This window comes from Trichomycterus rosablanca, chromosome 7, assembly GCF_030014385.1.
Source record: "Trichomycterus rosablanca isolate fTriRos1 chromosome 7, fTriRos1.hap1, whole genome shotgun sequence".
NCBI classification, from domain to species: domain Eukaryota; kingdom Metazoa; phylum Chordata; class Actinopteri; order Siluriformes; family Trichomycteridae; genus Trichomycterus; species Trichomycterus rosablanca.
In genome coordinates this window covers 122,997-150,562 of record NC_085994.1, presented here as the reverse complement: position 1 = coordinate 150,562, position 27,566 = coordinate 122,997, and the positions used below count along the sequence as shown (strand labels likewise).

The 27,566-nt window shown below is 41.0% G+C and overlaps 2 protein-coding genes across 5 annotated transcripts in view; both read right to left on the bottom strand.

The window, feature by feature from the left end:
- The window catches only part of grip2a (glutamate receptor interacting protein 2a), a 57,019-nt gene extending 47,746 nt beyond the window's left edge, over positions 1-9,273 (bottom strand). For 2 of the 4 annotated variants that reach the window (XM_062998774.1, XM_062998776.1), the window contains exon 1: positions 8,987-9,273. The gene's annotated coding sequence lies outside the window, so the exon portion shown is untranslated. The remainder of the gene's footprint in view (positions 1-8,986) is intronic. The other 2 variants (XM_062998771.1, XM_062998772.1) reach the window with 1 other exon arrangement.
- Positions 9,274-11,574: 2,301 nt separating this feature from the next.
- On the bottom strand, positions 11,575-26,829 carry LOC134317964 (NACHT, LRR and PYD domains-containing protein 12-like). The gene is made up of 11 exons (XM_062998714.1): positions 26,783-26,829; positions 25,390-25,506; positions 23,631-23,676; positions 21,220-21,421; positions 16,198-17,974; positions 15,632-15,805; positions 14,967-15,150; positions 14,586-14,749; positions 13,609-13,782; positions 12,944-13,120; positions 11,575-11,866 (listed from the first exon to the last, which is right to left on the bottom strand). Exons 1-11 carry the CDS (start codon positions 26,824-26,826, stop codon positions 11,575-11,577), a joined length of 3,351 nt encoding a protein of 1,116 aa, XP_062854784.1. The 5' UTR covers positions 26,827-26,829.
- Positions 26,830-27,566: the final 737 nt, after the last annotated feature.

The following is a 27,566-nucleotide window of genomic DNA, read 5'->3' as shown; positions in this document are numbered from 1 at the left end:
CATTATACAGTATGTGAAATGTACCCGGATGACCTACTGCATGGGTAGCCATTTTTGAGTACGCAAACACAGCACACTGAGGTCCGATAATCTATCCCATAATTCAACTGTAGCTACAAAGGTGTATAAGGAAAAAGAAGACAGATGGCGGAAAGTGGAGAGTCGGTTGTTTACAAGTGTAAGACTAAAATTAAACGTTATGATTGTGTAGAATAGCCCTTTTCTCTCCAGATCCAAGACTTCAGCAGAACCTGGTGATGCTAACAGCTACCTAAAGCACAAAGTGTTAATATTTATTAGATTATTTATTTAAACACTAGGTCATTGTGTGTGTATGTATATACTCTTACATATACATATTCACAGATCAGGCATAACATTAAAACCACCACCTTGTTTCTACACTCACTGTCCATTTTATCAGCTCCACTTACCATACAGAAGCACTTTGTAGTTCTACAAATTACTGACTGTAGTCCATCTGTTTCTCTACATGCTTTGTTACCCCCTTTCATGCTGTTCTTCAATGGTCAGGACCCCCACAGGACCACCACAGAGCAGGTATTATTTAGGTGGTGAATGATTCTCAGCACTGCAGTGACACTGACATGGTGGTGGTGTGTTAGTGTGTGTTGTGCTGGTATGAGTGGATCAGACACAGCAGCGCTGCTGGAGTTTTTAAACACCGTGTCCACTCACTGTCCACTCTATTAGACACTCCTACCTAGTTGGTCCACCTTGTAGATGTAAAGTCAGAGACGATCGCTCATCTATTGCTGCTGTTTGAGTCGCTCATCTTCTAGACCTTCATCAGTGGTTACAGGACGCTGCCCATGGGGCGCTGTTGGCTGGATATTTTTGGTTTGTGGACTATTCTCAGTCCAGCAGTGACTGTGAGGTGTTTAAAAACTCCAGCAGCGCTGCTGTGTCTGATCCACTCATACCAGCACAACACACACTAACACACCACCACAATGTATATAATCAGTGCTGTAACTTCCATTGTGTTCATTTGTATTCCTGAGTAAGGTAGGCTTCTGGTTGAAGTATACTCTTTGCTGTAACTTGTTTTAGAATCTATCTTTGTAACTTTGACTATTAACTTGCTTAACTGTGCTAGAATTTAACTATTTGTAAGAAACTAAGCTAGTCTGTTGCTGCATTAATCTGTGTTTTGCTGATTGGTTAAAGTAGTTTCAGGTGTCTATTGAGGCCTAGGTGTGAATTGAGGGGCAGGGCTAAGCTTAGTATAAAATTAAATCTCCGCTACAGACGTACCGGTCTTTACTATCACTAGGTTTTAATGTCTGTCTGGACTGTTTAATCTATCTAACTTTTACTACTAATCTAAACTAAACTAACTTTGGGTAAGTACTATCAGTCTCTGACATTGTTTCATTTACCAAACTTTTCTCAGCATGTGCTACTCAGTCATTCCTGTGCTCATATCTCACAGATCCAGCAGACATCAGAAGTCACATTACAGGAACAGCAACACCAGCAACCTCATCTACCCCCAACTGTTGCAACAGTCTCAAACAGTGGTGATAGGTGGGGTCTGGAACTGTCAATCAGCCATCCAAAAAGCTGACTTCATCTCAGCTTTTGCACTTTCTCACAGCCTTGACTTCCTTGCACTGACTGAGACATGGATCACCACCGAGAACTCAGCAACACCAGCAGCCTTATCCTCTGCCTACACCTTCTCTCATACACCGAGAAGATCTGGTAGGGGTGGTGGTACAGGTTTGCTCTTGACCAGGAAATGGCACTTCACTACTGTGAATCTTTCTCACCTTAACATTTCATCCTTCGAATTTCATGCTATTACTGTTACTTTTCCAATTACTCTTCATATCGTTGTCATCTACAGACCACCTGGCGCACTGGGACACTTCATAGAAGAGCTGGATGTTCTTCTGAGTTTCTTCCCTTCAGATGGAACTCCTCTGACTCATCTTGGTGACTTTAATCTCCCTACACTTTAGTCCTCCTGTCTTCTTCCTCTTCTTTCATCTTTCGACCTCCTCTTTAACCACAGCCCTCCGACACACAAAGAAGGCAATCTTCTGGACCTGGTCTTCAGCCGTCCAGCTTCTGCTCTGGACCTCACCGTCACCCCACTTCACCTCTCTGACCATCACTTTGTGTCCTTCTCTCTACATCTCCCAACTCTTTCTACCTCCAACCACACTTACACCCTTAAAACACGCCCCAATCTTCACTCTTTATCTTCCTCCCTGCTGATCTCCAACATCCTAACTTCACTACTGAACCCTGACATGCTTGCTACCCTTCCACTCAACTCTGCAACTAATACTCTACTCTCTTCTCTTTCAACATCCCTCGATCAGCTCTGTCCTCTTACCCTCAAACGAGGAAAACCTTCTCACCCTGCTCCTTGGCTTTCAAATGCATTGTGCAGCAACAGAAGAGAATTAAGGGCAGCTGAGAGAAAGTGGAGGAAATCTAAGCTTGATGCGGATCTCCTCTCCTACCACGATCTGCTGTCCAGGTTCTCATCCGACGTGACTGCTGCAAAAACATCTTTTTACAAAGCCAAGCTTGAACAATCTGCTGCTGACCCACGTAAGCTTCATGCTATCTTTTCCTCTCTTCTGAACCCTCCTCCTCCCCCATCTGCCTCTCTTACTGTTACTGACTTTGCAACATTCTTTCAGTACAAGATTGACAAAATCAATCAATCCTTCTCTCCGACTGACCCACTTTCAACTGACCCTCAACCCACCAACACACTCACCAGCTTCACCCCACTCACCATGGATGAGGTTGCACAGCTCCTCTCATCCAGCAATCCCACTACATGCACACTCGACCCTATACCATCCACCATCCTCAAAGACATCTCACAGGACCTAATCCCCTTCATCACACCCATCATCAACAACTCCCTGACATCAGGTGTTGTCCCTACTGCTTTTAAGAAGGCTCAGGTCATTCCCCTTCTTAAGAAACCTACACTAGACACTACAGACATTAACAACTACAGACCTGTCTCACTCCTCTCTTTTCTATCCAAAATTCTTGAAGGTGCTGTCTATAACCAACTATCTGCCTTTCTCACTCAGAATGATCTCCACGATCAGTACCAGTCTGGTTTCAAGGCAGCGCATTCTACAGAAACAGCACTTGTAGCTGTTACTGAGAAGCTTCATGCAGCCAAAGCAGCCAAACTGTCATCTGTCCTTGTTCTTCTTGACCTCTCTGCAGCCTTCGACACAGTGAATCACAGCATTCTCCTGTCCACTCTCTCCAACCTTGGAGTAACAGGTTCAGCATGGCAATGGATGGCCTCCTACCTCGAAGGGCGCTCCTACCAAGTGTCATGGAGGGGATCCATATCTCCCCCATGCACTCTCTCAACCAGTGTTCCTCAGGGCTCTGTACTTGGCCCACTTCTTTTCTCTATCTACACCCGCTCTCTGGGTAAGGTCATAGCCTCCCATGGCTTCTCCTACCACTCCTATGCAGATGACACTCAGCTCGTTCTGTCATTTCCTCCTTCAGACACACAAGTCTCAGCTCGCATCTCAGCATGTCTGCGAGATATCTCACAATGGCTGTCAGCTCATCATCTAAAACTTAATCCCAGCAAGACAGAGATGTTGCTCATTCCTGGAGATCAGTCTCCAACCCAGGACCTAGTCATTTCTCTTGATGACTCCCAGATCAGACCATCTGATAAGGTAAGAAGCCTTGGTGTTGTCCTGGATAACCAGCTGACCTTCTCTCCTTATATAGCCAACATGACAAGATTGTGCCGGTTCCTCCTGTACAACATCAGGAAGATTCGGCCATTTCTCTCCAGGGAAGCTACTCAGATTCTGGTGCAATCACTTGTAATCTCACGGTTGGACTACTGCAACTCCCTCCTGGCAGGAGCTCCCATGTCCACTATTAAACCCTTGCAGCTCATTCAAAATGCAGCTGCCCATCTGGTTTTTAACCAACCTAAACACTGCCACATCACCCCACTGCTGCCTCATCATCACCCCACTGCTGCCACATCATCACCCCACTGCTGCCACATCACCCCACTGCTGCCACGTCATCACCCCACTGCTGCCACATCATCACCCCACTGCTGCCACATCATCACCCCACTGCTGCCACATCATCACCCCACTTCGCCACATCATCCCACTGCTGCGTTCTCTTCACTGGCTTCCTGTAGCTGCACGCATTCAGTTTAAAACACTGATGCTCGCCTACAAAGCCAAAAATGGACCAGCCCCAAGCTACCTTCGTGGTCTAATCAAACCCCGCTCTGTACCACGCAACCTCCGAGCCTCTAGTCTTTCTCGACTTGAGCCTCCATCCAGGACTAAAGGAAGACGAGCATCAAGGCTCTTCTCTGTTCTAGCACCCAAGTGGTGGAATGAACTTCCTCTGTCTGTCCGAACATCTGAGTCTCTTGCTGTCTTTAAAAAACGATTAAAAACCTTCATCACCTTTTTACTAAGCACTTAAGCTGACTTGTACTTATTTACAAAAATTTTTTTTCCATTTCCAAAAAAACCCCCAAAAAAACCCCCACTTTGGTTCTAACAGGTTTCAGCAGATTTGTGTTCTTCGACTGTTGTTTACTTAAACTTGAGAAATGAAATGTTTACTATGGAAGCACTTCTGTAAGTCGCTTTGGATAAGAGCGTCTGCTAAATGCACAAAATGTAAATGTAAAATGTAAATATATACAGTGGTGTTCAAAAAAATAGCAGTCTAACACCATTAACCTGATAAATCACTGTTTTTAGTAGAAAATATATTTCTACATGGCAAACAATTCACTTGAAAGTGTAGTACAGTAATGAAAACAAAACAAACCCAACAATTAGGACATGCACGCCGCTCATTCTGAGTAATCGAAGCATTGCTTGAAAGGGGCTTGTTCAAAATAATAGCAGTGAGGAGTTCAACTGGTGAAGTCACTCATTCTGCAGAAGAACGGGTGTCAATTTTGGCCCTTATTTAATGTAGGAGGGGGGCAAATGTTGCACAGGTTGGTCATAGCGCATTTCCTTCTGAAATACTGGGTAAAATGGGTTGTTCCAGACATTGTTCTGATAAACAGCGTACTTTGCTTAAAAAGTTGATTGTAGAGGGAAAAAACATACAGAGAAGTGCAGCAAATTATCGGCTGCTCAGCTAAAATAATCTCAAATGCCTTAAAGTGAAAACCAAAACCTGAAAGACGCGGAAGGAAGCGTGGAACTACTGTTCAAATGGATTGAAGAATAGCCAAAATAGCAAAGGCTCAGCCAGTGATCACCTCCAGAAAGATTAAGGAACATCTGGAGCTACCAGTGAGTACAAAAGATGATTAACTGAAGCCGATTTACCATCCAAAACTCCTTGCAAAGTCCCATTGTTAAGAAAAAGACGTCCTGAATGGGTTAACATTTGCCAAGGAACACATTGACTGGTCCAAAGAGAAATGGCTCAACATTTTGTGAACTGATGAAAGCAAAATTGTTCTTTTTGGGTCTAGTGGCCGTAGACAGTATGTCAGAGGACCCTCGAGCACTGAATTCAAGCCAGAGTGCACTGTGAGGACAGTAAAGCATGGTGGTACAAAATGATGATATGGGGATGTTTTTTATACCATGGTGTTACACCTATTTATCACATACGAGGGATCATGGATCAGTTTAAATATATCAGAATACTTGAGGAGATCATGTTGCCCTATGTCGAAGAAGAAATGTCCTTAAAATGGGTGTTTCAACATGACAATGACCCAAAACATCTTGGTTACAGACAAACAAGTTTGAGGTAATGGAGTGGCCAGCTCAATCCCCTGACCTCAATCCCAGAGAGAACTTGTGTTCTGACGTCTGAAACACGTTTTTTTGAGGCAAAACCCAAAATTGCAGAAGAACTGTGGAATGTCGTCTAATCATCCTGGACTGGAATACCTGTTCAGAGGTGCCAGAAGTTGGTCGACTCCATGCAACACAAATCTCGGAAACAATTGTTATGCCACTAAATATTAGTTCAGTAATTTAAAGTAAAGTGAAACCTCAAACATTTTTTCAGTTTATGGATACATTTTTTGAGTTTTTAAAGAGAAAAGCTGCACTGCTGTTATTTTGAACAGCCTAATATTCATGTTTCTTAACTTTCTGTAAAGGATTGACACAAACTGGCTAAATGTTGTTAATGTTTTTATTTAGAATTGAAAGTGTAGTATTTTCAGTGCATTTGCATTTATGGAAATAAAAGTTATTATAATGATTTTGCACTTTATTCACTTTTTTAAAATCACTGCTATTTTTTGAAACACCACTGTATATATATACAGTATATATACAGTATATATATATATATATATATATATATATATATATGTATATATGGAGGGGGGTAATCAGTAACATTTCTCAGGAGCAGTTGCGGCCATATTCATATAGCCCACTATAGTTATCTTTTAAAAACAAGAAATGAATTATTTATTCATTCACTTATTTATTGTTTGTTTTACCTTCTCTTCATCCTGGTCAGAGTCGCAGTGGGTCTGATCCACTGGACGAAAGGCAGGAAACACCCCGGACAGGTCGCCAGTCCATCACAGGGCAGATACACACACATTCACACTTAAGGCTGTTTTTAGTAGCTCCAGCTGGCCTGACTGCAGGTCTTTGCAAGCTTTTATTCACACTGAAAGGCCTGTCCCACTCCACCTGGGAATCGAACCCAAGACCCTCTGTGCCACCATCACAGAAGATATTAGGGCTAACTCTCTGCCCCCCTTCCTTCACCCCAAGCCACCAGGAATATAATGTGTGTAAATATTATAATAAATAAAACTCTGTAAACACCTGCTGGATCAGGGCACTCACCTCTCACCACCAGGTGGCAGCACAACGTAAAAACTTCTGCACTCTCAATTCAGTTATTTACGGAGCCCCTTAGGGGTCACTAAGGAAAAAAAATATGTGAAGACAAAATCCGTACCCTCAGTTTAGTACGGAGCCCCTTAGGGGTCACTGAGGAAAAAAAATATGTGAAGACAAAAACCGTACCCTCAGTTTAGTAAACCGTACGCACGGTTTAGTAATCCGTACCCTCGGTTTAGTAATCCGTACCCTCGGTTTAGTAAACCGTACGCACGGTTTAGTAATCCGTACCCTCGGTTTAGTAATCCGTACCCTCGGTTTAGTAATCCGTACCCTCGGTTTAGTAAACCGTACCCTCAGTTTAGTAAACCGTACGCACAGATTGTCTGCGCTACAAGTTTTACTGTGCGCCCACACCCCGTTTTACGGTAATACAGTTGCGAAGCATTGAAGAGAATAAAGCATCTTTTTACAGCTGGGGTGATGGGATAGCAAACTTATTAAAAAGTCAAATCAAAATCTTATCAAATGCCACCCACACAATCATAAATAACACGAGTACTCATCTTGTGATTTTGAGACTATTTTACCATAGGAATTTAGAATAATAGGATTGCAAACAAACGTAAAGTGAAATGTACAGAATAAATGAGCCTCATTAAGTCAGTAGGTAGAAGCAGAAGTATTCTTCAAGAGTAAGGGGCTCCGTAGTAAAATTATGCAAATGGTTAATTTTAAAATTCCATTAAAACAAGTCGAATTGCTATAGACCAATTTTAAAGGTCTAATGAAATAAGCAAATCAAATTATTATCAATTCACCGCATCAGACTCTTGAAGAATACTTCGACTTCTACTTACTGACTTTATGAGGCTCATTTATACTGTACATTTCACTTTACGTTTGTTTGCAATCCTATTATTCTAAATTGATTTGACTTTTTAATAAGTTTGCTATCCCATCACCCCAGCTGTAAAAAGATGCTTTATTCTCTTCAATGCTTCGCAACTGTATTACCGTAAAACGGGGTGTGGGCGCACAGTAAAACTTGTAGCGCAGACAATCTGTGCGTACGGTTTACTAAACCGAGGGTACGGTTTACTAAACCGAGGGTACGGTTTACTAAACCGAGGGTACGGATTACTAAACCGAGGGTACGGTTTACTAAACCGAGGGTACGGATTACTAAACCGAGGGTACGGTTTACTAAACCGAGGGTACGGATTACTAAACCGAGGGTACGGATTACTAAACCGAGGGTACGGTTTACTAAACCGAGGGTACGGATTACTAAACCGAGGGTACGGATTACTAAACCGAGGGTACGGTTTACTAAACCGAGGGTACGGATTACTAAACCGAGGGTACGGTTTACTAAACCGAGGGTACGGATTACTAAACCGAGGGTACGGTTTACTAAACCGAGGGTACGGATTACTAAACCGAGGGTACGGTTTACTAAACCGAGGGTACGGATTACTAAACCGAGGGTACGGATTACTAAACCGAGGGTACGGTTTACTAAACCGAGGGTACGGATTACTAAACCGAGGGTACGGATTACTAAACCGAGGGTACGGATTACTAAACCGAGGGTACGGATTACTAAACCGTGCGTACGGTTTACTAAACCGAGGGTACGGATTACGCTCTTCATATATATTTTTTTTAGGGCTGTCAAACGATTAAAATTTTTAATCGCGATTAATCTCAGAATTTCATATCGTTAATCGCGATTAATCGCATTAAAAAAAATCTGTGTAAATGTTATAGAAAACAAGGATTTTTAAGTGAAATGTTACAATTACAATGCTGAACACATTTTATGCTAAATGTACTGATGTTAAAAACTGCTGGGACAAGAGAAAACTGTTTTATTCACTCACATACTAGGCAGTAATACTATCCAGTGGTTTAATGGACGTTTCTACACGAACTGAGTGTGTTTAGACTAGGGTGGCCAGATTCATAGTAACAAAAAGGAGGACATTACACCCCAAAAAGCCGGACATCATATTAGGAACAGGGGGACATGCTACTGCAACACACAGAATGAATCCAGAACCCATATAACAGAGTTTTTGACCAATTTAAGCAAGAATTATATAACAAATGACTGTTTTACTCACTAAATGTTGTGTCTTTTCATATTTAGGTCCGTTCATCGCTGCCTCAAAAGTTTACTTTTTGGCATTTTCACCGCGTTCCTGATCATGAGAGCTGAGTGTTTACAAAACAGAGAGGGCGGGCGAAATTCAACCACCCAATCACAGACTAGCATTTAGAGGGCGGACCTTCTCCGATTGGCCAGTGGTAGCGCTGTAAGCAGTGAAATGAGGCTGTTAAACCAATGAAATACAAAGCATTTGTTTTGACATGTACCTGAGCCAATGGTAAATAATATTGATCAAAAATGAAACCAGTTCACTCCAAAAGGAGGATTTTGAAGTGTCCGTCCTAGCGTTACGTGAATGGAGGACTGGCAGCTTCTTTATTACGACACTACGACGCTCGGTTACATTATGTGGCAAGTCCGACATTAAAACGTTTGTTCTACCAGTCAAGTCTCAACATGAACTAGAATTTGCGTTAACGGCACTATTTTTTATAATCGCGTTAAATTGAGAATGCGTTAATGCGTTATTATCGCGTTAACTTCGACAGCCCTAATTTTTTTCCTTAGTGACCCCTAAGGGGCTCCGTAGTTATTTATATTAACCCTACAGCTTCATTATGATCAGGGTCGTGGTGGGAAGCAGGTGGGAATGTAAAACTTTACATCTAAAAACTTACATTATTTCCACACAAACAATGGTTTTAAATCTGGTTTACTTAAACTAGAGTAAATGTCTACTATGGACGCACTTCTGTAAGTCGCTCTGGATATAAAATGTGAATGTAAATAAATCATGTGGTTTGTTTGCTTTGTTACAGGGCAGAAATACTTTTTAAATTCATTTAAAACAAAGACTTACTGAGAACTTTTATTAAAACCAGTGAGATTATCAGTTTCATCACTGACTAACTGACAGTAATTAACTAATCACCTTTAACATCAGCAAATCATTATTAGTTTATGACCACGCCCTTTAAGCACTGCTATGTTAGTGCTATTGTATAAAGTTGCTGCATTCATTCATTTACTTTCAGCAACCACTTTATTTTAAACAGTCACGTGTTTATTTTCACACACTCATCCCTGCAACACTGTGTATCTGGTGAACTTCAAATGATCCTTCGATTACTGTGGGGCTTCAGCTTGTGTATCTTCAGGCACTTCATGATAGGATGTTTGGGATGGTGTCCTGTTGTAAATGCTGGAGCCTTTTTGTAGCTTCAGTTTCTTTATTGACTCCGTTCTACGTGCTTCCAGAATGTACTGGTCACTTGACATTACCAAACCTATTGTATTCATAGGAGATTCAAATCTGGCTAGAATACCTTATTATAACCATCCAGATGTCCAAGTTGATAGTTTCCCAGGGGCCAACTTTTTGCACATTGCCAAAGTCCTGCAGAAGCTGACCCCGAACCCCAACACACAGAAAGTCATTCTCTCCTTGGGTATTAATAACAAAGACCAGCAGGTGGACAAGACGGCCAAAAAACTACTACAGGAGCTGTGGGGGGTGGCGGGCACGGTCTTCCCCAATGCTACTGTTTATACACCACTGATTAATTTCTCTGACCTCTTACAGGAACAGCAGCAGAACAACTTAATAAAACTTAATGATTTCATTTGGGAGCAGGGCAACCCTTTGCAGGAACTGAGCCAATTAAGATTCAAGGTTGACCCGAGGGATCCTGTCCATTGGACTAGGGATACGGCTCTACAGATTTTTAACTATTGGTTAGATCAGTTAAACTTTTGAGGATTCCAAAGTGCCGAACACAATCTCCGGAAAATGAGGAAAACAAAAACAATCAACCTGTCACAAACTTTCACTCTCACAGCAGCTCAAGAAAACCTTCTGAATAAAGGGTTAACCTTCATTCCAGTCCCACGGAAAGATGACCTGGGGGAACTCAGGGAGGACATCCACATGTTCAACAGAAAACTTTTCAGTATCTATTTTCAATATCAAAACAATAACCTTATAATTCCTTTTACAAAAAGATCCTCATGGGAGCCTCCCACAGACAGCATTTTTCACCATTCCGTAAATTTGTTAAATTAAATCTAACTTTAACCTTAATTCTAACCTTAACCTAACTTTAACCTTAATCCTAACCTTAACCCTAACACTAACCCCAACTTTAACCTTAACGCTAACTTTAACATTTTCTGTCCAAAAAATAAAGAATTATGTAAGGAATATAAAATAAGAGAGGAAATCGGATGTGCCGGTGCCACAACCTGATAAAGGGTTTTCCAAGCATTTAATTTTCCCTAACCTTAACCCTGACCCTTACTTTAACCCTAATTGGACGTAAACAGTTACACTCATTACCTTTAGAAATCTGATTACTGACTGATTCATGTAAACTCTTTGGTTTCTCATAACAAGATTATAGAGGTTTATATAAACTCAGTAATCAGATTATTGCAGCTCTCTGATTAGAATGTTTATGTAAACACACTGACCGCATGTAAAAGTGACTCTGTTAAATTCAGGTACTGATGGAATTAAGTGATGTGATGAACCAAGGATGTCGAAAAGTCTGTTCCTGAAAAGGTCCATGTCATTAATCAAGAAGAATCATACCACTAATCTTACTACTCATAATTCACATCATCCACATCATCATTATATCGACTGTAATCCTCATCATATTGATCATAATCCTCATTATCAGCTTCATCATATTGACCATAATCCACATCATCATCAGGTTGACCGTAGTCCACATCATCATCAGGTTGACCGTAATCCACATTATCATAATATTGATCGTAATCCAAATCATCATCAGGTTGACCGTAATCCACATCATCATAGTAATCCTCCTCATCTCGATCGTAATGCATATCAACTGGATCAGTATAACGTACAGGCTGTAATTCGGTGCTGTAAGAGAGAAAAATAGAGATTATCAGTCAGCTATTAAAAGCAAAATGAGAGTATACACCATCACATCTACCAATAAACCCATCAGTAAATCATTAAACAGTTAAAGAACAACGTTTCTCCATGAGCATTTACAAGAACCTTTGTGGTATTTTACCATTGACCTCATTAAAAATTATGGGGAATCCAGAAAATCTGTGTAACACAAATGTGCATAAAAGTCAGGACCTGTACTGTACCCCTGTGAAATCAGTGTTTCTATTATGGATATTAACACATGGACTCACAAACACTTTATTAACCCATCATTGTTGGTCTGCACAAGCTGAAACTATAATGTACACGTGGAAAAGTGTGCTGGGGTCTGGTGAGTTCAACTATCAGATGATTATGGAAATGATGGACATCCTGTCTTCAGACCAAAGAAGAAAAGATTCATTCAGACTCTCAGCAGTGACAAAATCAGAACCTGTACTGGTATGCCGGGTATGGGTGCACATGGAATCTGTGATCTGGGCATCAATAACTAAATACATTTAAAGCCACCTTCTGCATGTGTTACACAGTGTGGCTGTGCAATCAGACAGTGATATTAAGTGCTAGACAAACCTGCCTGCAGTACAGACCTCTCTCCAATTATAAAACGTGGTACTTTATGAAAGACAAAATACAGAACAAAACTCAGCACAGTTGCTCAGCTGAAGACATGAAGAACAGTGAACTGTCTAACAGAATTTAGAATGTTTTATTTAAAAGACTTAGTGAAATTACTGGGTAAACTTTACTGCTAACGGCAAACACCAACAAACACTAAATGTGTGAAAGATATTTCCCAGGATGCTTCATTTCACACATAAAGATCCCAGTACACAAGATGGAACCAAACAATCCTACCTGCAGTAGAACATCTACACCTTACGTCCTTACTAGATTGATTACCAACACCACCTATTTCAGAATCAATTATTTCTTCTCTTGATGGTTTAACATGATGGGAGATCTTTCTGGACTGGATCACTGAGGATGATCACTTTCATGTCACTAAATCTGTTTAAGGCACTAAAGTGAAAAACTCACAGTATTTTCTCCAGTTTATATTGAGGATCATTTTGTAGATCGAAGAGCAGCTTGACTCCTGAAGTTCCTGCTTTATTGGAGTACAGATTCAGTTCCCTCAGGTGTGATGATGGGTTTGATCTCAGTGCTGAAGCCAGAGCAGCACAACCTTCATCACCAACACTACAGCCGGTCAACCTGCAGAGAGAAACACTGACCTGAGGCACAATTTGGTAGAGAGCAGAATTGTTTTGCCTGGGCACCATCATGCTACAATCACCTTGCTCGCCTGTTAGCATGAAGTTGCTGTTGCAAAGTGTATTTCTTCATGGTTTTTTGGTTTAAAGTAGTTTTACCTTGTAAGTCTATATATACCATTCATGTTCAGTCTCTTTCTGATGGTGGAATCATGATCACTGACCTTCTCTGTATTAAGTGAGGCCTGCAGATCTTTAGACATTGCCTGGGTTCTTTTGTAACTTGCTGAAGAAGCTATTAATGAATTTTTAGAGTATAATGGCAGTCTGGCTACTCTTGGGAAAATTTGCCACTGTAGCTTAGTGGTCAGACCTGTTCAATGCTTAATCTAGATTTGTACACACATCTACATCTTCAACAGTCTATAGCAGAATGGAGGGATTGATCCATCAGGGGCCCAAAATTCTCAGCAGCATACTTGATCTCACCTCAGTATCTGCAGATTACAGTCTGGATTCTCCAGTCCAGCAGAAAGCAGCTTCACTCCTGAGTCCTGCAGGTTGTTGTTACTCAGGTTCAGTTCTCTCAGACTGGAGGAGTTTGAACTGAGAACCGAGGACAGAGCTCCACAGCTTTCTTCTGTCAGATTACAATCCTCCAACCTTGTACGAGGGGTGAAATAATGAAATATTAAAACTCTGACACACAAATCCCTCCTCAGCTTAATTATCCTTTTTCTACCCATGTGGTGCCAACACAGTTTTCACAGCTTTCAGTCAGTTTTTGGTATTTTAGCTAAATGAAGTAAATCCACACATCAATGTCAAATATTTAATTACTACTGACCACAAACTGTCCATCATCCATCATATATCATCCGAACGTCCTCAGACAAGCATCAATGATGTTTTACAAACCCTGGGTTGTGGTTGTTAGGTGGGTAGTAAGCCAAAAAAAACAAATATTAACAGGCATGTAAACACAAAATGAACGTGTATGCAAACACCCCCTTGTGAAGGCTTTATGTTACATCCTGTAAACCACAGTGGGACCAAATTGTACAGAGCAGAGCAGAGAGAGTAGGATTTATTGTTTATGTTGCCTGAATCGCTTGAAAAAGTTTGAAAAACCCTGCCGTACACAGCACTACGCTCCATACTTTACTGTAACAGCGTCTTGTTCCTTCTGTCTTCTGCTGAATAAGCTAATTCTTAATTCTGATACAGAGCTGCTTAGCTCTTTCCAACCCACTTTAAAACATCTCAAATCTTAAACCAGGTAAGTTGCCACTGTTGGGCTCTGCTGAATAAGCTTCTGATGCATTTTTTGGAGAAGATCTGCCACTTTTCCAGGTTGGTAGTTTAGTGGTTAGGGTACTAAACTATGGTCAGAAGGTTGCTGCTTCAAGCTCCACTGCTGCCAAGTTGCCACTGTTGAGCCATGTCTTCTACTGACATGATCTTACCTAAGTATCTCCAGATTACAGTGTGAAGTCTCCAGTCCAGCAGAGAGCAGCTTCACTCCTAAATCCCGTAAATTGTTGTAACTCAGATCCAGATCTTTCAGCTTGGAGAAGTTTGAACTAAGAACCGAGGACAGAGCTCCACCGCTTTCTTCTGTCAGATTACACTTACACAACCTGGAAGAGAAAATAATAAATCCTTAAGATTCTATGGACAAATAGATTGCATTATTTATTATTATTTTGGGATGACACTGTCAGCAGGCAGTCATGAAGTCCATGAGATCTCACAGCTGTCAGGCTACAGACTAAACAGTCTATAACAGAAATGTATTTAAACTGTCTGGGATGGCAGGACTGATCCATTAGGGGCCCATAATTCACAGCAGCACATCTCAGTATCTCCAGTTTACAATCTGGATTCTCCAGTCCAGCAGAGAGCAGCTTCACTCCTGAATCCTGCAGGTTGTTGTTACTCAGGTTCAGTTCTGTCAGACTGGAGGAGTTTGAACTGAGAACTGAAGACAGAGCTCCACAGCTTTCTTCTGTCAGATTACAATCATCCAACCTGGGTGGGCAGGTGGGTTTATGTAGTAGGGGAGGGGGGGAGGTAAAATAATGAAAAATTAGAGCTAAAAGGAAGTAAATCCACGCATCACTTCAATCAGATGTCAAATATTCAACTAGTAATGACCACAAACTATCAATCATCTATCATTTATCATCCAAACATCTTCAGACAAGCACCAATGACTTTGCACTGTACTGTACACTATGCTTTATACTTTACTGTAACTGTGTCTTGTTCCTTCTGAATTCTGCTACAGAGCTGCTTTTGTCACAGTGTCCACCATTTATTGCTCTGCACAAGTAAAACTAAAGTGCAGAGTTGAGATTATAATCAAATAATAACCAAAGATTAATGATATGTAGTTACCTTGGGCCTTCACCTAAAATTATTCAGTTCTGGTGCTTGAACAAAACATATGAACACCCTGTCCACACCAACTCTCACACCATAATCTTCCAGCTACCCTTCATCATCTCACCTCAGTATCTCCAGTTTACAGTCTGGATCCATCAGTCCAGCAGAGATCATCTTTACTCCTGAGTCCTGCAGGTTGTTGTTACTCAGCTCAAGATCCATCAGACTGGAGGAGTTTGAACTGATAACTGAAGACAGAGCTGCAAAGCTTTCACTTGTCAGGTTACAATCAGTGAGTCTAGAGGAAAAACAAGTACACCTGAAATCCACTTACATCCCATTCAACTTTATTATTTTTGTCCTTTATTACAGTCTCACTGACATTTATCAGAATCTTTCTGTCCCTATCTGCAGCCACTGGTTTAAATCTCTCTGCCATTTAGAACAGTGTTCATCTGCTCTTCACTATGGAATCTTTGCCCCTCTATTGGAAGTGACTCTGTCCATCATTGCAGCTACTTAACTGCAAATTGTAGCACCATCATACCATCGTCTTTTAATGCACCTGCTATTTTTTTACTGCCCTCTACTAAAGCATTAATACTACAGTAAAATTGTAATGATAGGTTATCATCTCAAGGTTTGGGGGTTCAAGGGGTACACAATGCATTTACAAACCAAAATACTCACTCAGCCTTTCTTGATGCTTTAACCACTGGTAGGAGATTCAGAAAACAATCATCAGAGGTGTCGTATTTTCTCAAATCAAAAACATCCAGCTTCTGTTGTGAGTTCAGCAACACAAACACAATAGCCGACCACTGAGAAAAAGAGAGAACGCTTTTCCTGAGGCAACAGTCACCTCCTCTGTTCAGGTAAGTTTGGACCTCCTGCACCAGAGAATCATCATTGAGTTCATTCAGGCAGTGGAACAGATAGATGGATTTCTCTGGAGAGGAATTCTCCCTGATCATCTTCTTGATGTACTCGATGGTTTCCTCTTTGCCGTGAGAGCTACTTCCTGTCTGTGGCAGTAAGCCATGTAAGAGAGTCTGATTAGCCTCCAGTGAGAGACCTAGAAGAAACCGAAGGAAAAGGTCCAAGTGTCCATTTTCACTCTGTAAGGCCTTGTTCACTGCACTCTTCAGGAACTCAGACAGGTTTGAGTTGTTGAAGAGATCAGACAGTTCAGTGGTTTGTTCTCTGGTTTTATTTTTATTTATGAAGCAGAAAAATGCAAATAAAGCAGCCAGAAACTCCTGAACGCTCAGATGTACAAAGCTGAAGACCTTCCCCAGATAGAGCCCAAACTCCTTTCTGAAGATCTGGGTGCACACACCCGAGCACATTGACACTTCTCTGACATCTACACCACACTCTCTCAGGTCTTCCTCATAGAAGATCAAGTTTCCTTTCTCCAGTTGTTGGAAAGCCAGTTTTCCCAGTGCTAGAATCGTCTCTCTGGTCTTGTGAGGATCAAGATCACGGTTCCCATGGTACTTTCGATCCTTGTGCTTGAGCTGGAAGATCAGAAAGTGGGTGAACATCTGAGTCAGAGTTTTGGGGATCTCCACAATTTCTGCTTCATCCAGCATTCTCTCCAGAACAGTGGCAGAAATCCAGCAGAAGACTGGAATGTGACACATGATGTAGATGCTTCTTGTAGACTTTATGTGTGAGATGATTTTACTGGCCAGGTTCTCATCACTGATCCTCTTCTTGAAGTATTCCTCTTTCTGAGGGTCACTGAACCCTCGTACCTCTGTTACCTGGTCTACACACTCAGGAGAAATCTGATTAGCTGCTCCTGGTCGAGTGGTGATCCAGAGGAGAGCCGAGGGAAGCAGGTTCCCCTTGATGAGGTTTGTAAGCAGAACATCTAATGAGGCTGATTCTGTTACATCACACAAGTTCTGATTGTTCTGGAAGTTCAGAGGAAGTCGACACTCATCCAGACCATCAAAGATCAACACGACTTTGTGGCTCTCACAGTCTATATAAAGTAATTCTTTTACTTCTGGAAAAAAATAATGCAGGAGCTCCATCAGACTGAGGTTCTTCTGCTTCATCAGGTTCAGCTCTCTAAAAGGAAGCGGGAACATGAAGAGAACGTCCTGGTTTGCTTTCCCTTCAGCCCAGTCCAGAACACACTTCTGCACCGAGACTGTTTTTCCAATTCCAGCAATTCCTTTGGTCAGAACAGTTCTGATGGACGCGTCTCTGAAGAGATCGTTGCATTTAATGGGTTTCTCCTGCGCTGCTGGTCTCCTGGACGCCGCTTCAATCTGTCTGACCTTGTGTTCATTATTGATGTCTTGATTCCAGCCCTCGGTGATGTAGAGCTCAGTGTAGATCTCATTTAGAAGTGCTGAGCCTCCATGCTGGGAGATTCCTTCATTAATCCTTTTATATTTTGATAGCAGTTTAGTTTTGAGTTTTATCTGATATGCAGTGACCAGTTCCAGTTCTAACAGAGAGAAACAAGTTGACAGTTTTATTTATAAACACAATCTAAATATCAAATTTCACTAACAAACAGATGAAATCATTTGTCTCTTTTCATCTCTTTTCTTGTTCTATTAGATCTTAGTGCAGCGTTTAATCCTGTGGATCAGAACATCTTACTGGAGAGGCTAGAAAATACAGTAGGTGTTAAAGGACTTGCACTCGCTTGGTTTAAATCCTATTTGACTGACCGCTCTCAATTTGTCTATGTAAATAATAAATGCTCTGAAACTACAAAAGTAAAATATGGTGTTCCACATGGGTCACCTTCCACTTGAGGATGCGCCACAGGTGCTCAATTGGGTTTAGTCCATCACCTTTACCTTCAGCTTCCTCAGCAAGGCAGTTGTAATCTTAGAGGTTGTGTTTGGGGTCGTTATCCTGTTGGAAAACTGCCATGAGGCCCAGTTTTCGAAGGGAGGGGATCATGCTCTGTTTCAGAATGTCACAGCACATGTTGGAATTCATGTTTCCCTCAATGAACTGCAGCTCCCCAGTGCCAGCAACACTCATGCAGCCCAAGACCATGATGCTACCACCACCATGCTTGACTGTAGGCAAGATACAGTTGTCTTGGTACTTCTCACCAGGGCGCCGCCACACATGCTGGACACCATCTGAGCCAAACAAGTTTATCTTGGTCTCGTCAGACCACAGGGCATTCCAGTAATCCATGTTCTTGGACTGCTTGTCTTCAGCAAACTGTTTGCGAGCTTACTTGTGCGTCAGCTTCCTTCTGGGATGACGACCATGCAGACCGAGTTGATGCAGTGTGCGGCGTATGGTCTGAGCACTGACAGGCTGACCTCCCACGTCTTCAACCTCTGCAGCAATGCTGGCAGCACTCATGTGTCTATTTTTTAAAGCCAACCTCTGGATATGACGCCGAACACGTGGACTCAACTTCTTTGGTCGACCCTGGCGAAGCCTGTTCCGAGTGGAACCTGTCCTGGAAAACCGCTGTATGACCTTGGCCACCATGCTGTAGCTCAGTTTCAGGGTGTTAGCAATTTTCTTATAACCCAGGCCATCTTTGTGGAGAGCAACAATTCTATTTCTCACATTCTCAGAGAGTTCTTTGCCATGAGGTGCCATGTTGAATATCCAGTGGCCAGTATGAGAGAATTGTACCCAAAACACCAAATTTAACAGCCCTGCTCCCCATTTACACCTGGGACCTTGACACATGACACCAGGGAGGGACAACGACACATTTGGGCACAATTTGGACATGTTCACTGTGGGGTGTACTCACTTATGTTGCCAGCTATTTAGACATTAATGGCTGTGTGTTGAGTTATTTTCAGAAGACAGTAAATCTACACTGCTATACAAGTTGTACACTGACTACTCTAAGTTATATCCAAGTTTCATGTCTATAGTGTTGTCCCATGAAAAGATATAATGAAATATTTGCAGAAATGTGAGGGGTGTACTCACTTTTGTGATACACTGTATATGTATCAAACTTTATACCTCGGCCGCATTATTGATTCCTGAAAGCTTCTGTCCTGTTTTGAGATTGTTTTCAGTTAAGTTTAGATTTTACTTGATACCAGAAACAGCTATAATTAGGAGAAATTATTTATAAACATGCATACATTTTCACTGCTATGCAGATGACACACAGCTGTATATATCAGCCAAACCAAATTATACTAACACAATCAGTAAGATTGAAGATTGTGTAAACGACATAAACTGGATGTCGTGTAACTTTCTTTTACTTGATTCAGATAAAACAGAGGTTTTACTTGTTGGCTCTAAAGCTGCAAGAGACAAGTTGTCTAACCTGGTGCTAAACCTAAACACTTTCTCTGTTACTCCCAGCCCAGATGTAAAAAACTTGGGTGTCACACTAGATTCAGATCTTTCCTTTGATACACACGTTAATAATATTACTCCAGTTGCTTTCTTTCATCTGTGTAATATCTCTAAAATAAGAAATATACTATCTGTAAATGATGCTGAAAAACTGATCCATGCGTTTATAACTTCTGGGTTAGATTATTGTAATGCTCTTCTCACTGGATGCTCTGGTAGATCCATAAACAAACTCCAGTTGGTTCAAAATGCAGCAGCTCGAGTGCTAACCAGAACTAGAAAGTTTGATCATATTACTCCTGTTCTATCATCTCTACACTGGCTGCCAGTTACATTTCACATTGATTACAAAATACTTTTACTAACTTATAAAGCGCTACACGGTCTGTACCACAGTATCTGAGTGAACTTGTCAATCACTACAACCCAGCGCGTCCACTTCACTCACAAGATGCAGGGTTACTTATAGTTCCAAGAATTAAAAATATCATGGCTGGTGGAAGATCATTTTCTTACAAAGCTCCACAACTTTGGAATAATTTTCCTGCCTCTGTTCGGGATTTGGACACGTCTCAATGTTCAAGTCTAGATTGAAAACATATTTATTTACCCTGGCTTTTGATTAGTCTTTTTAAACAAGGGGCGTGTGGCTCTGGTTTTGGAGGTCTGTGGTCTGGTGCTCTCATGTATGTCAGATTTGCTGGCGCTGCGTGTTGGCTTCTGGCTGTGCCTGATTTCTAACTCTTAGGGCCGAAGCTGTCCACCCCAAATATAGACAAAGGAGCAGAGCTTGGGGGTTCTTGGTCATAGAAACTTGTGGTGATCAGGGATGTTGAGTTGCTGTCGTTCTGCCTCTCTCGTGCAATCACTCAGGTTTGATGACGGCGGGGGAGGTGGGTGCTGATGTCCTGTGAAAGCCTTCATGACCTTGTTACCAGCTCGCTCTTCCTGTGTTTTACCCTCAAGTGGTTCTGATGAAACCTGTTTAGGTTGAAGCCTGCAAGTTGAGACTGCTGTGCCAACAATGCTGCTCCTGCTAGATGTGATAGACACCTGGTGTGTTTGTAGCGAAAATATCCAGAACTGACTATGGTTGTTATCACACATTATTATTTAGCATTTTGTAAGATCCATAAACCTCCTCTTTGTCTTTCCTCTGTTTCTCCCTAACTGTGTCTGCTCTAATGTATACATGTGTACATTACAATTCTTTTCTTCATGGGTGATGAACTGGTACCACTGAGACCTGAACCTCTCTACAGACACGACATGTGAAGTTCCTGCCTTCAGCGCTTCAACACTCGTTTCATTCAGATAAGAAAAGTAAGTTCTAAATCACCCAGTTTAAAGTGGAATATAGTAATGATGTTCCTCATCATTTACTTTTCTGCAGATTGTTAGTGAGATCTGGCTGGTCCATGTTCTTCAGGATGTGCTGGGTGATCTTCAGCACTTCCTGTCTCATACTGCTCGTATCCTCCTCATCCTCGTCCTCACCTTCCGCTGTACAATCATCTGAAATCATGAGCTTTTCAAACTCGTTCAGCTCTTTCTTTACCAGACTGATCACTTTCTGCTTCAGCTCCTGATTACAAAAACAAAAAGAGAAACCGTGACCAAAGATTTTATTCTATTACGTATAACAGGCATCACCTATCAGGCAAAACTGAAAAAATTTTTATGGATTTGGCCGGGTAAGTTCATTGTGAAATAATTTTATAAAAATATAAACTGTAATTATTATTTTCTATTATCATTTTTAGTAAATGAACTATTAGGGATGTAACGATGCACCACAAGACGAAAATCGAAAATCGATTCACATGTGTAATGATTCAAATTGGTTTACATGTATAAAGGATCAATATTTACTTTAAACAGCAGAGGGCACTGGCGCCATTCACCTCGCCTAGTTCACGTCACTACAGGGTTGCCAGGTTCGGACTTTTCCAGCCAAAATTATTTATGTGAGAATACTTTCTTTATTTGTATTATTTATTTATTTATTTATTTATTTAATGTGGGATTTATTTCATTTCCGTTTTTTTACACACAAGGGAAATGTGCAGTATTGTTCTGCATAGTTTGTATCTACCTCAGAAATAAAAGGACATTCATTATTTAGATAAATAAAAGATAATCACAAATACAGGATTTTATTGAATTTACTTTGTCAATTAAATAAATATAATTTGTCAATTTAAAACAAATCAGGAAATTTTTTTATCGTAAATCGCATCATGGGTAGAGTATATCGTTACATCCCTATTAAATATATATAAAATCAATGGCAAGAATTAACCAGACAGACTCCCGAGATCCTGACCACTCACCACTGTCTGAGAAAAACATCCAGGACAAAATAAAAATTTCAGCAAAAGATTAATTTTTTTAGTTGAAGTTTTGGTTCAGCAGCGTTATCTGGAGTAAAAACATGATTTGAGCTGGACAGAAGCTCCAGAATAGAAGCTATGACAATGTGGCTTCATAGAAACATGAATTAACTTAATTAATAAAATCTGTGTAAAAACAGTAAAAATACACACAGACCTCAAAAATAGATTTTAATCCAGTTTCATGGAAGATTTTACGTTTCTTGTTTGAGGGTCTGTAAAGAAAACAAACACTCAGTTTAATAAAAGCTGGAAATCAAATCTGTACATTAAATACCGATAAAAATAATCTACAATTATCTCATACACTGCCTGGCCAAAAAAAAGGTCACCACCCGGATTTAACTAAGCAAATAGGTAAGAGCCTCCCATTGGATAATTACTGCAAGGGTGATTATGTTTCAGCTGGCAACAAGTTATTTAACCCTAACTGATGCAGTGAGTAGCTTCTCATTTGTTAAACAACCATGTGGAAAGACACAGCCTGTGGTCGTGGAAAAGATGTTCATCTGTTTCAGAAGGGTCAAATTATTGGCATCAAGCAGAGAAAACATCTAAGAAGAAGCTGAAACTACTAAAATCGGGTTAAGAACTGTCCAACACATTATTAAAAAGTGGAAGGAGAGTTGGGGGGGGGGGGGGGGGGGGGGGCGGACATCATCTTCCAGGAAGGAATGTGGTCGGAAAAAAATCTTGAATGATCGTGATCGGCAATCACTTAAATGTTTGGTGAAATCAAATGGTAGAAAAACTCCAGTAGAACTCAGGGATGTTTAATAGTGACAGTAAGAGCATTTCCACACGCACAATGTGAAGGGAACTCAAGGGATTGGGACTAAACAGCTGTGTAGCCTTAAGGAAACCACTCGTCAGTGAGGTTAACCGGCAGAAACGGCTTCAGTTTGCTAGGGAGCATAAAGATTGGATCAATGGAAGAAGGTCATGTGGTCTGATGAGTCCAGATTTACCCTGTTCCAGAGTGATGGGCGCATCAGGGTAAGAAGAGAGGCGGCTGAAGTGATGCACCCATCATGCCTAGTGCCTACCATACAAGCCTATAGGGGGCAGTACTATGATCTGGGGTTGCTGCAGTTGGTCAGGGTCTAGGTTCAGCAACGTTATGTGCCCAAAGAATAAGGTCAGCTGACTCCCTGAATATACTGAACCACCAGCTTATTCCATCAATGGATTTTTTCTTCCCTGATGGCACGGGCATATTCAAAGATGACAATGCCAGGATTCATCAGGCTCAGATTGTAAAAGAGTGCTTCAGGGAGCATGAGACATCATTCTCACACATGGATTGGTCACCACAGAGTCCAGACCTGAACCCCATTGAGAATCTTTGGGATGTGCTGGAGAAGACTTTGTGCAGTGGTCCAAATCTCCCATCATCAATACAAGACAGCTGGATCCAGGTGAGTCTGATCTTTCACCCTCCATCAGACTAAAACACAGAAATTATTAAAGTTCTAATGAAATTAAACATGAAATAAAACCTGATTAAAACGTTTCTGCTTTATTATGAATCAGATTTAAACTGAATCGTTCAGAATCAGAATCACTACGTGCTCGTTACCTCTGATCAGCAGAACCATCTCTCAGTTTTGGTGGAGAATCCATCGACCTGAGTCCAGGTGAGTCTGATCTCTGACCCTCTATCAGACTAAACACAGGAGTTATTAAAAGCGCTAGTGCAGATCAAACGTGACACTTTCATGCTTATTCAAGCTACATTTAATATTAAAGATAAACTGGATTAAATAAGTTCAGTAAAACTTCAGTGTGTGAAAATGGAAAATTTCTGCTGTTTGGAGACAGAAAATTTTGGTTTCACCTAAAAACGTCCAGAGTTCCTTCATCATGTTCATATAAACTCAGCAGTGTTTTCACAATGTCTGAAGGTGATTCTTCCTCATCAGCACCTGCTCAGCCCAAAATATTACTCGTATAACCCGGGATCAGGGCGTCATTTGGGGACTGTGAGGGTGTCGAGTTTAATTGTTTTATATCTTACATGGTGTTTAAGTCCTAGTGCTTTAAATATTTATTTTTTTTGGGGGGGGAGGTAATGATTTCATTGTAGTCGTTAGTTTTGTAGATTTTTGTTCTTGTGTCATTCATCTCTTGGTGTAGAGAACATGTCTGACAGAGGTTCCACAGAGGGGGCGAGTGGAGGCCTGAACTCCCTTTAGTAGGTCAGTACGAGTGAGTTTGGTGTGTTCTAAGCAGCGTCTTGTGTAAATAATTTGTTTCCATCATTTTTTGGGGTGTTGAGTTCTGTTTTATGGTGGTATAAGTGTCTCGTTCTTTTGCTGAGCCTCAGTGGTGTTTGGTGTTATGGGTGGTGTAAAGATATGTTCAAGACCTGGAGTATGTATTTTTGATGACGTAAGTAACCTCCAAATGCATGGGGCCCCTATGGCCCTGGATGCTGGGTGGTACTCAAAGAACGCAGTCTTAGATCTGGAATGGATCAACCTTGATATGGTCTAGTAATATATTTTGGCCTTGGTTGCGACCTTGACTTACTTGCAGAAGCATTCCTCTTACGGGAAAAGAGGAACAGTTATTTCAAAACTAGGAAGCTGAAATGCACAACCCCTTATTTCACCCAATCTTGAGACATAGTTATGAAACTTGGCACAACGCTCAGAAAGGGGGAGAGTCTGGCCACCTCATCCCCGTTCTTACGAGAAGGTTGTAGTTAACCGCGCCTGAATCACTATATAAAGGGGAAAAGTCGCTGGCACTGACAGAAGCTCAGCTGTGGGACAGTGAGCATCGCCCGGCATTTCTGGTTTAAGTTGATCTCCTGCCAGAGCTGAAGGGCTCCCCAGCTGATGAGAGGTGGGTGATTATAGCTTAATCCAGGGTAGATATACGCTTTGCAGGTAGTTTTAGGTTGTATGTGTAACTATAGTGCATTATAATAAAGCTATTATAATCACCAACCAAGCGTGCCTGCTGTCTGACTCCTGAAAGTGAAAGTGTGAATCATCCATACTAAAACATTTGGTCTGAGACGGGATGGCGGGTGAGTGCACTGTTAGATCGGGGATGTTACGGTTTACTTCACCACCAGCTTAATGAATCAGTCTGACTATTCTGTAGAGTAAACGATGTATAAAAGCACCACAATAAAACTCATCATACTGACTTCAGATCAGCTGAACTATCTCCAGCTCCAAACTTCATTGGAGGATCCATCGACCAATCAGTTTTCAAAGACACACAGCTGGATCCAGGCGAGTCTGATCTCTGACCCTCCATCAGACTAAACACAGGAGTTATTAGAAGTGCTAGTGCAGATCAAACGTGACACTTTCATGCTAATTCAAGCAAAATTTAATATTAAAGATAAACTGGATTAAAATAAGTTCAGTAAAAATGACCCAATATAATAAAACATTTAGTTTGAACCTTTTTAACGTACTGGTATGAATTTGGGCCACATCAGACCCTGCGTGTACACAACATGATTTCATGTGTGTTTGATTAGCCTGTAAAGCCCCTCCATTCATAATCACATGATCAAACCTCTGAATCAGGCTTGTGCTGGCCGGGTTTCAGCAGAACTTCATTAGTACCACCAAATCTACAGGATACCTGGATAACGTGGTACCAACAGCTTATAATAAATCAGCTGGTTTAGGATTAAGGTGTGTAGGTTGTGTATGGTCAAAGTCACAGTGGGTCCAGTACAGGGTGAAAGCACTGAGCCTGATGCAGGAATAAATCCTGAACAGCACGTTAATTACTGCGGCTAAATAAACTATATAGTTTAATATTTTAGATTCTACTATCTTTACTTTCACCTTTGGGCAGTTGTAGCCTAGCGGTTAAACAACCCTCCAATTCCATTCTGACAGTGCTGGGCCCTTGAGCAAGGCCCTTAACCCTTAATCACTCAGACAGTGCACTGTCCCAGTACTGTAAGTCACTTTAGATAAAAGCGTCTGATAAATGCTGTAAATGTTAAAGTATGTGGACACGCTTTCTAATGATTAACATCAGATGTTTTAGCCACACCTACTGCTGACAGCTGTATAAAAGTAAAGATTTAAATTAAATTACATGCTTTCACAATCGTGGCAACAGTTTAGGGAAGGCCATTTCCTGTTCCAGCATGACTGTAAGGTTCAATGAGTTTGTTCTCCAGTAACCTGTACAGAGTTGTGACCTCAACCTCACTGACCATCTCTCAGATGAATGTCTGTTTATTTATTTAGATGTTTTATGCTGTAATTACACATTATAATGACTGTATAATTATTATTGGTTATAATCACAGCAGGAAAGTAACTATTATCTGTCATTATAAAGTCCTTCTCATGTTGTTCTTATATATTTAAATTTTCATTTACATTCTTCTTATATGTTGTTCTTATATATTTACATTTTCATTTACATTCTTCTTATATGTTGTTCTTTAATTTATTTATTTATGTGTTTGTTTGTTTTTTTTGGGGGGGGGGGGGGCACTATTCTGTATTCAGTACAGCTGAGATTACTTACAGTACAGCTACATTTTATTATTCTATTATTCTAACCTCTCATCTTCTTTCTCTCTGTTTTCTTCTCCAGAGAGACTCATTTTGGAGGTTCGTGGTTCCATCTACACATTATACATGTTAGCCTACGCACGCACACGCACTCAGGTGTGTTTTTACAATGTCTGAAAGCGATCATTTCCCATCATCACACCTCACACAGGTGAAAGGTGACGTCACTTCCTTCTTTCGGCATTTAGCGTTGCCTACTTTTGGCAGAATGTAACTGCACTAAATGACCAGGAGGTGGCGGCAAAGACTAACACTAATCATTTTATTTCTGAAACGTCTCATTTTTATGTTTTTGAACTCTTTAAACAGTAAAAAGCTTTCTTCTTCTTCTTAAGCTCTTAAAGTAAAAGAATAAATAAAAATAAAAACAAGGATAAAGAATCAACAATAAAAAATATCGGACTGTGTTAGTGGGTTCAGCATCGTTTGGAAACACCCGAGACAGGGTGCCAATCCACCACAGGGCCACACACACCGAACCTTTTACTTACTTACAACTAGGGGCAAATTGGTCAAATCACCTTCTAAATGTTACTAGAAGGTTGGAGGAATCCAAAATAACTGGAAGAAACGAGCAAAAGACCTTACAGATGTCGAGCGATAACAGGGATGAAGCCTGTAGATCAGGAACCATGTTTCCGTGTGGCGCCCAGCAGTGGTGTAATGTAACACAGTACTAATACTTCGTTACACTACTTAAGTATTTTTCGAAGTATCTGTACTTTACTCCACTACATTTCTGATAAACTTCAGATATATTTTGTCCTGTGCA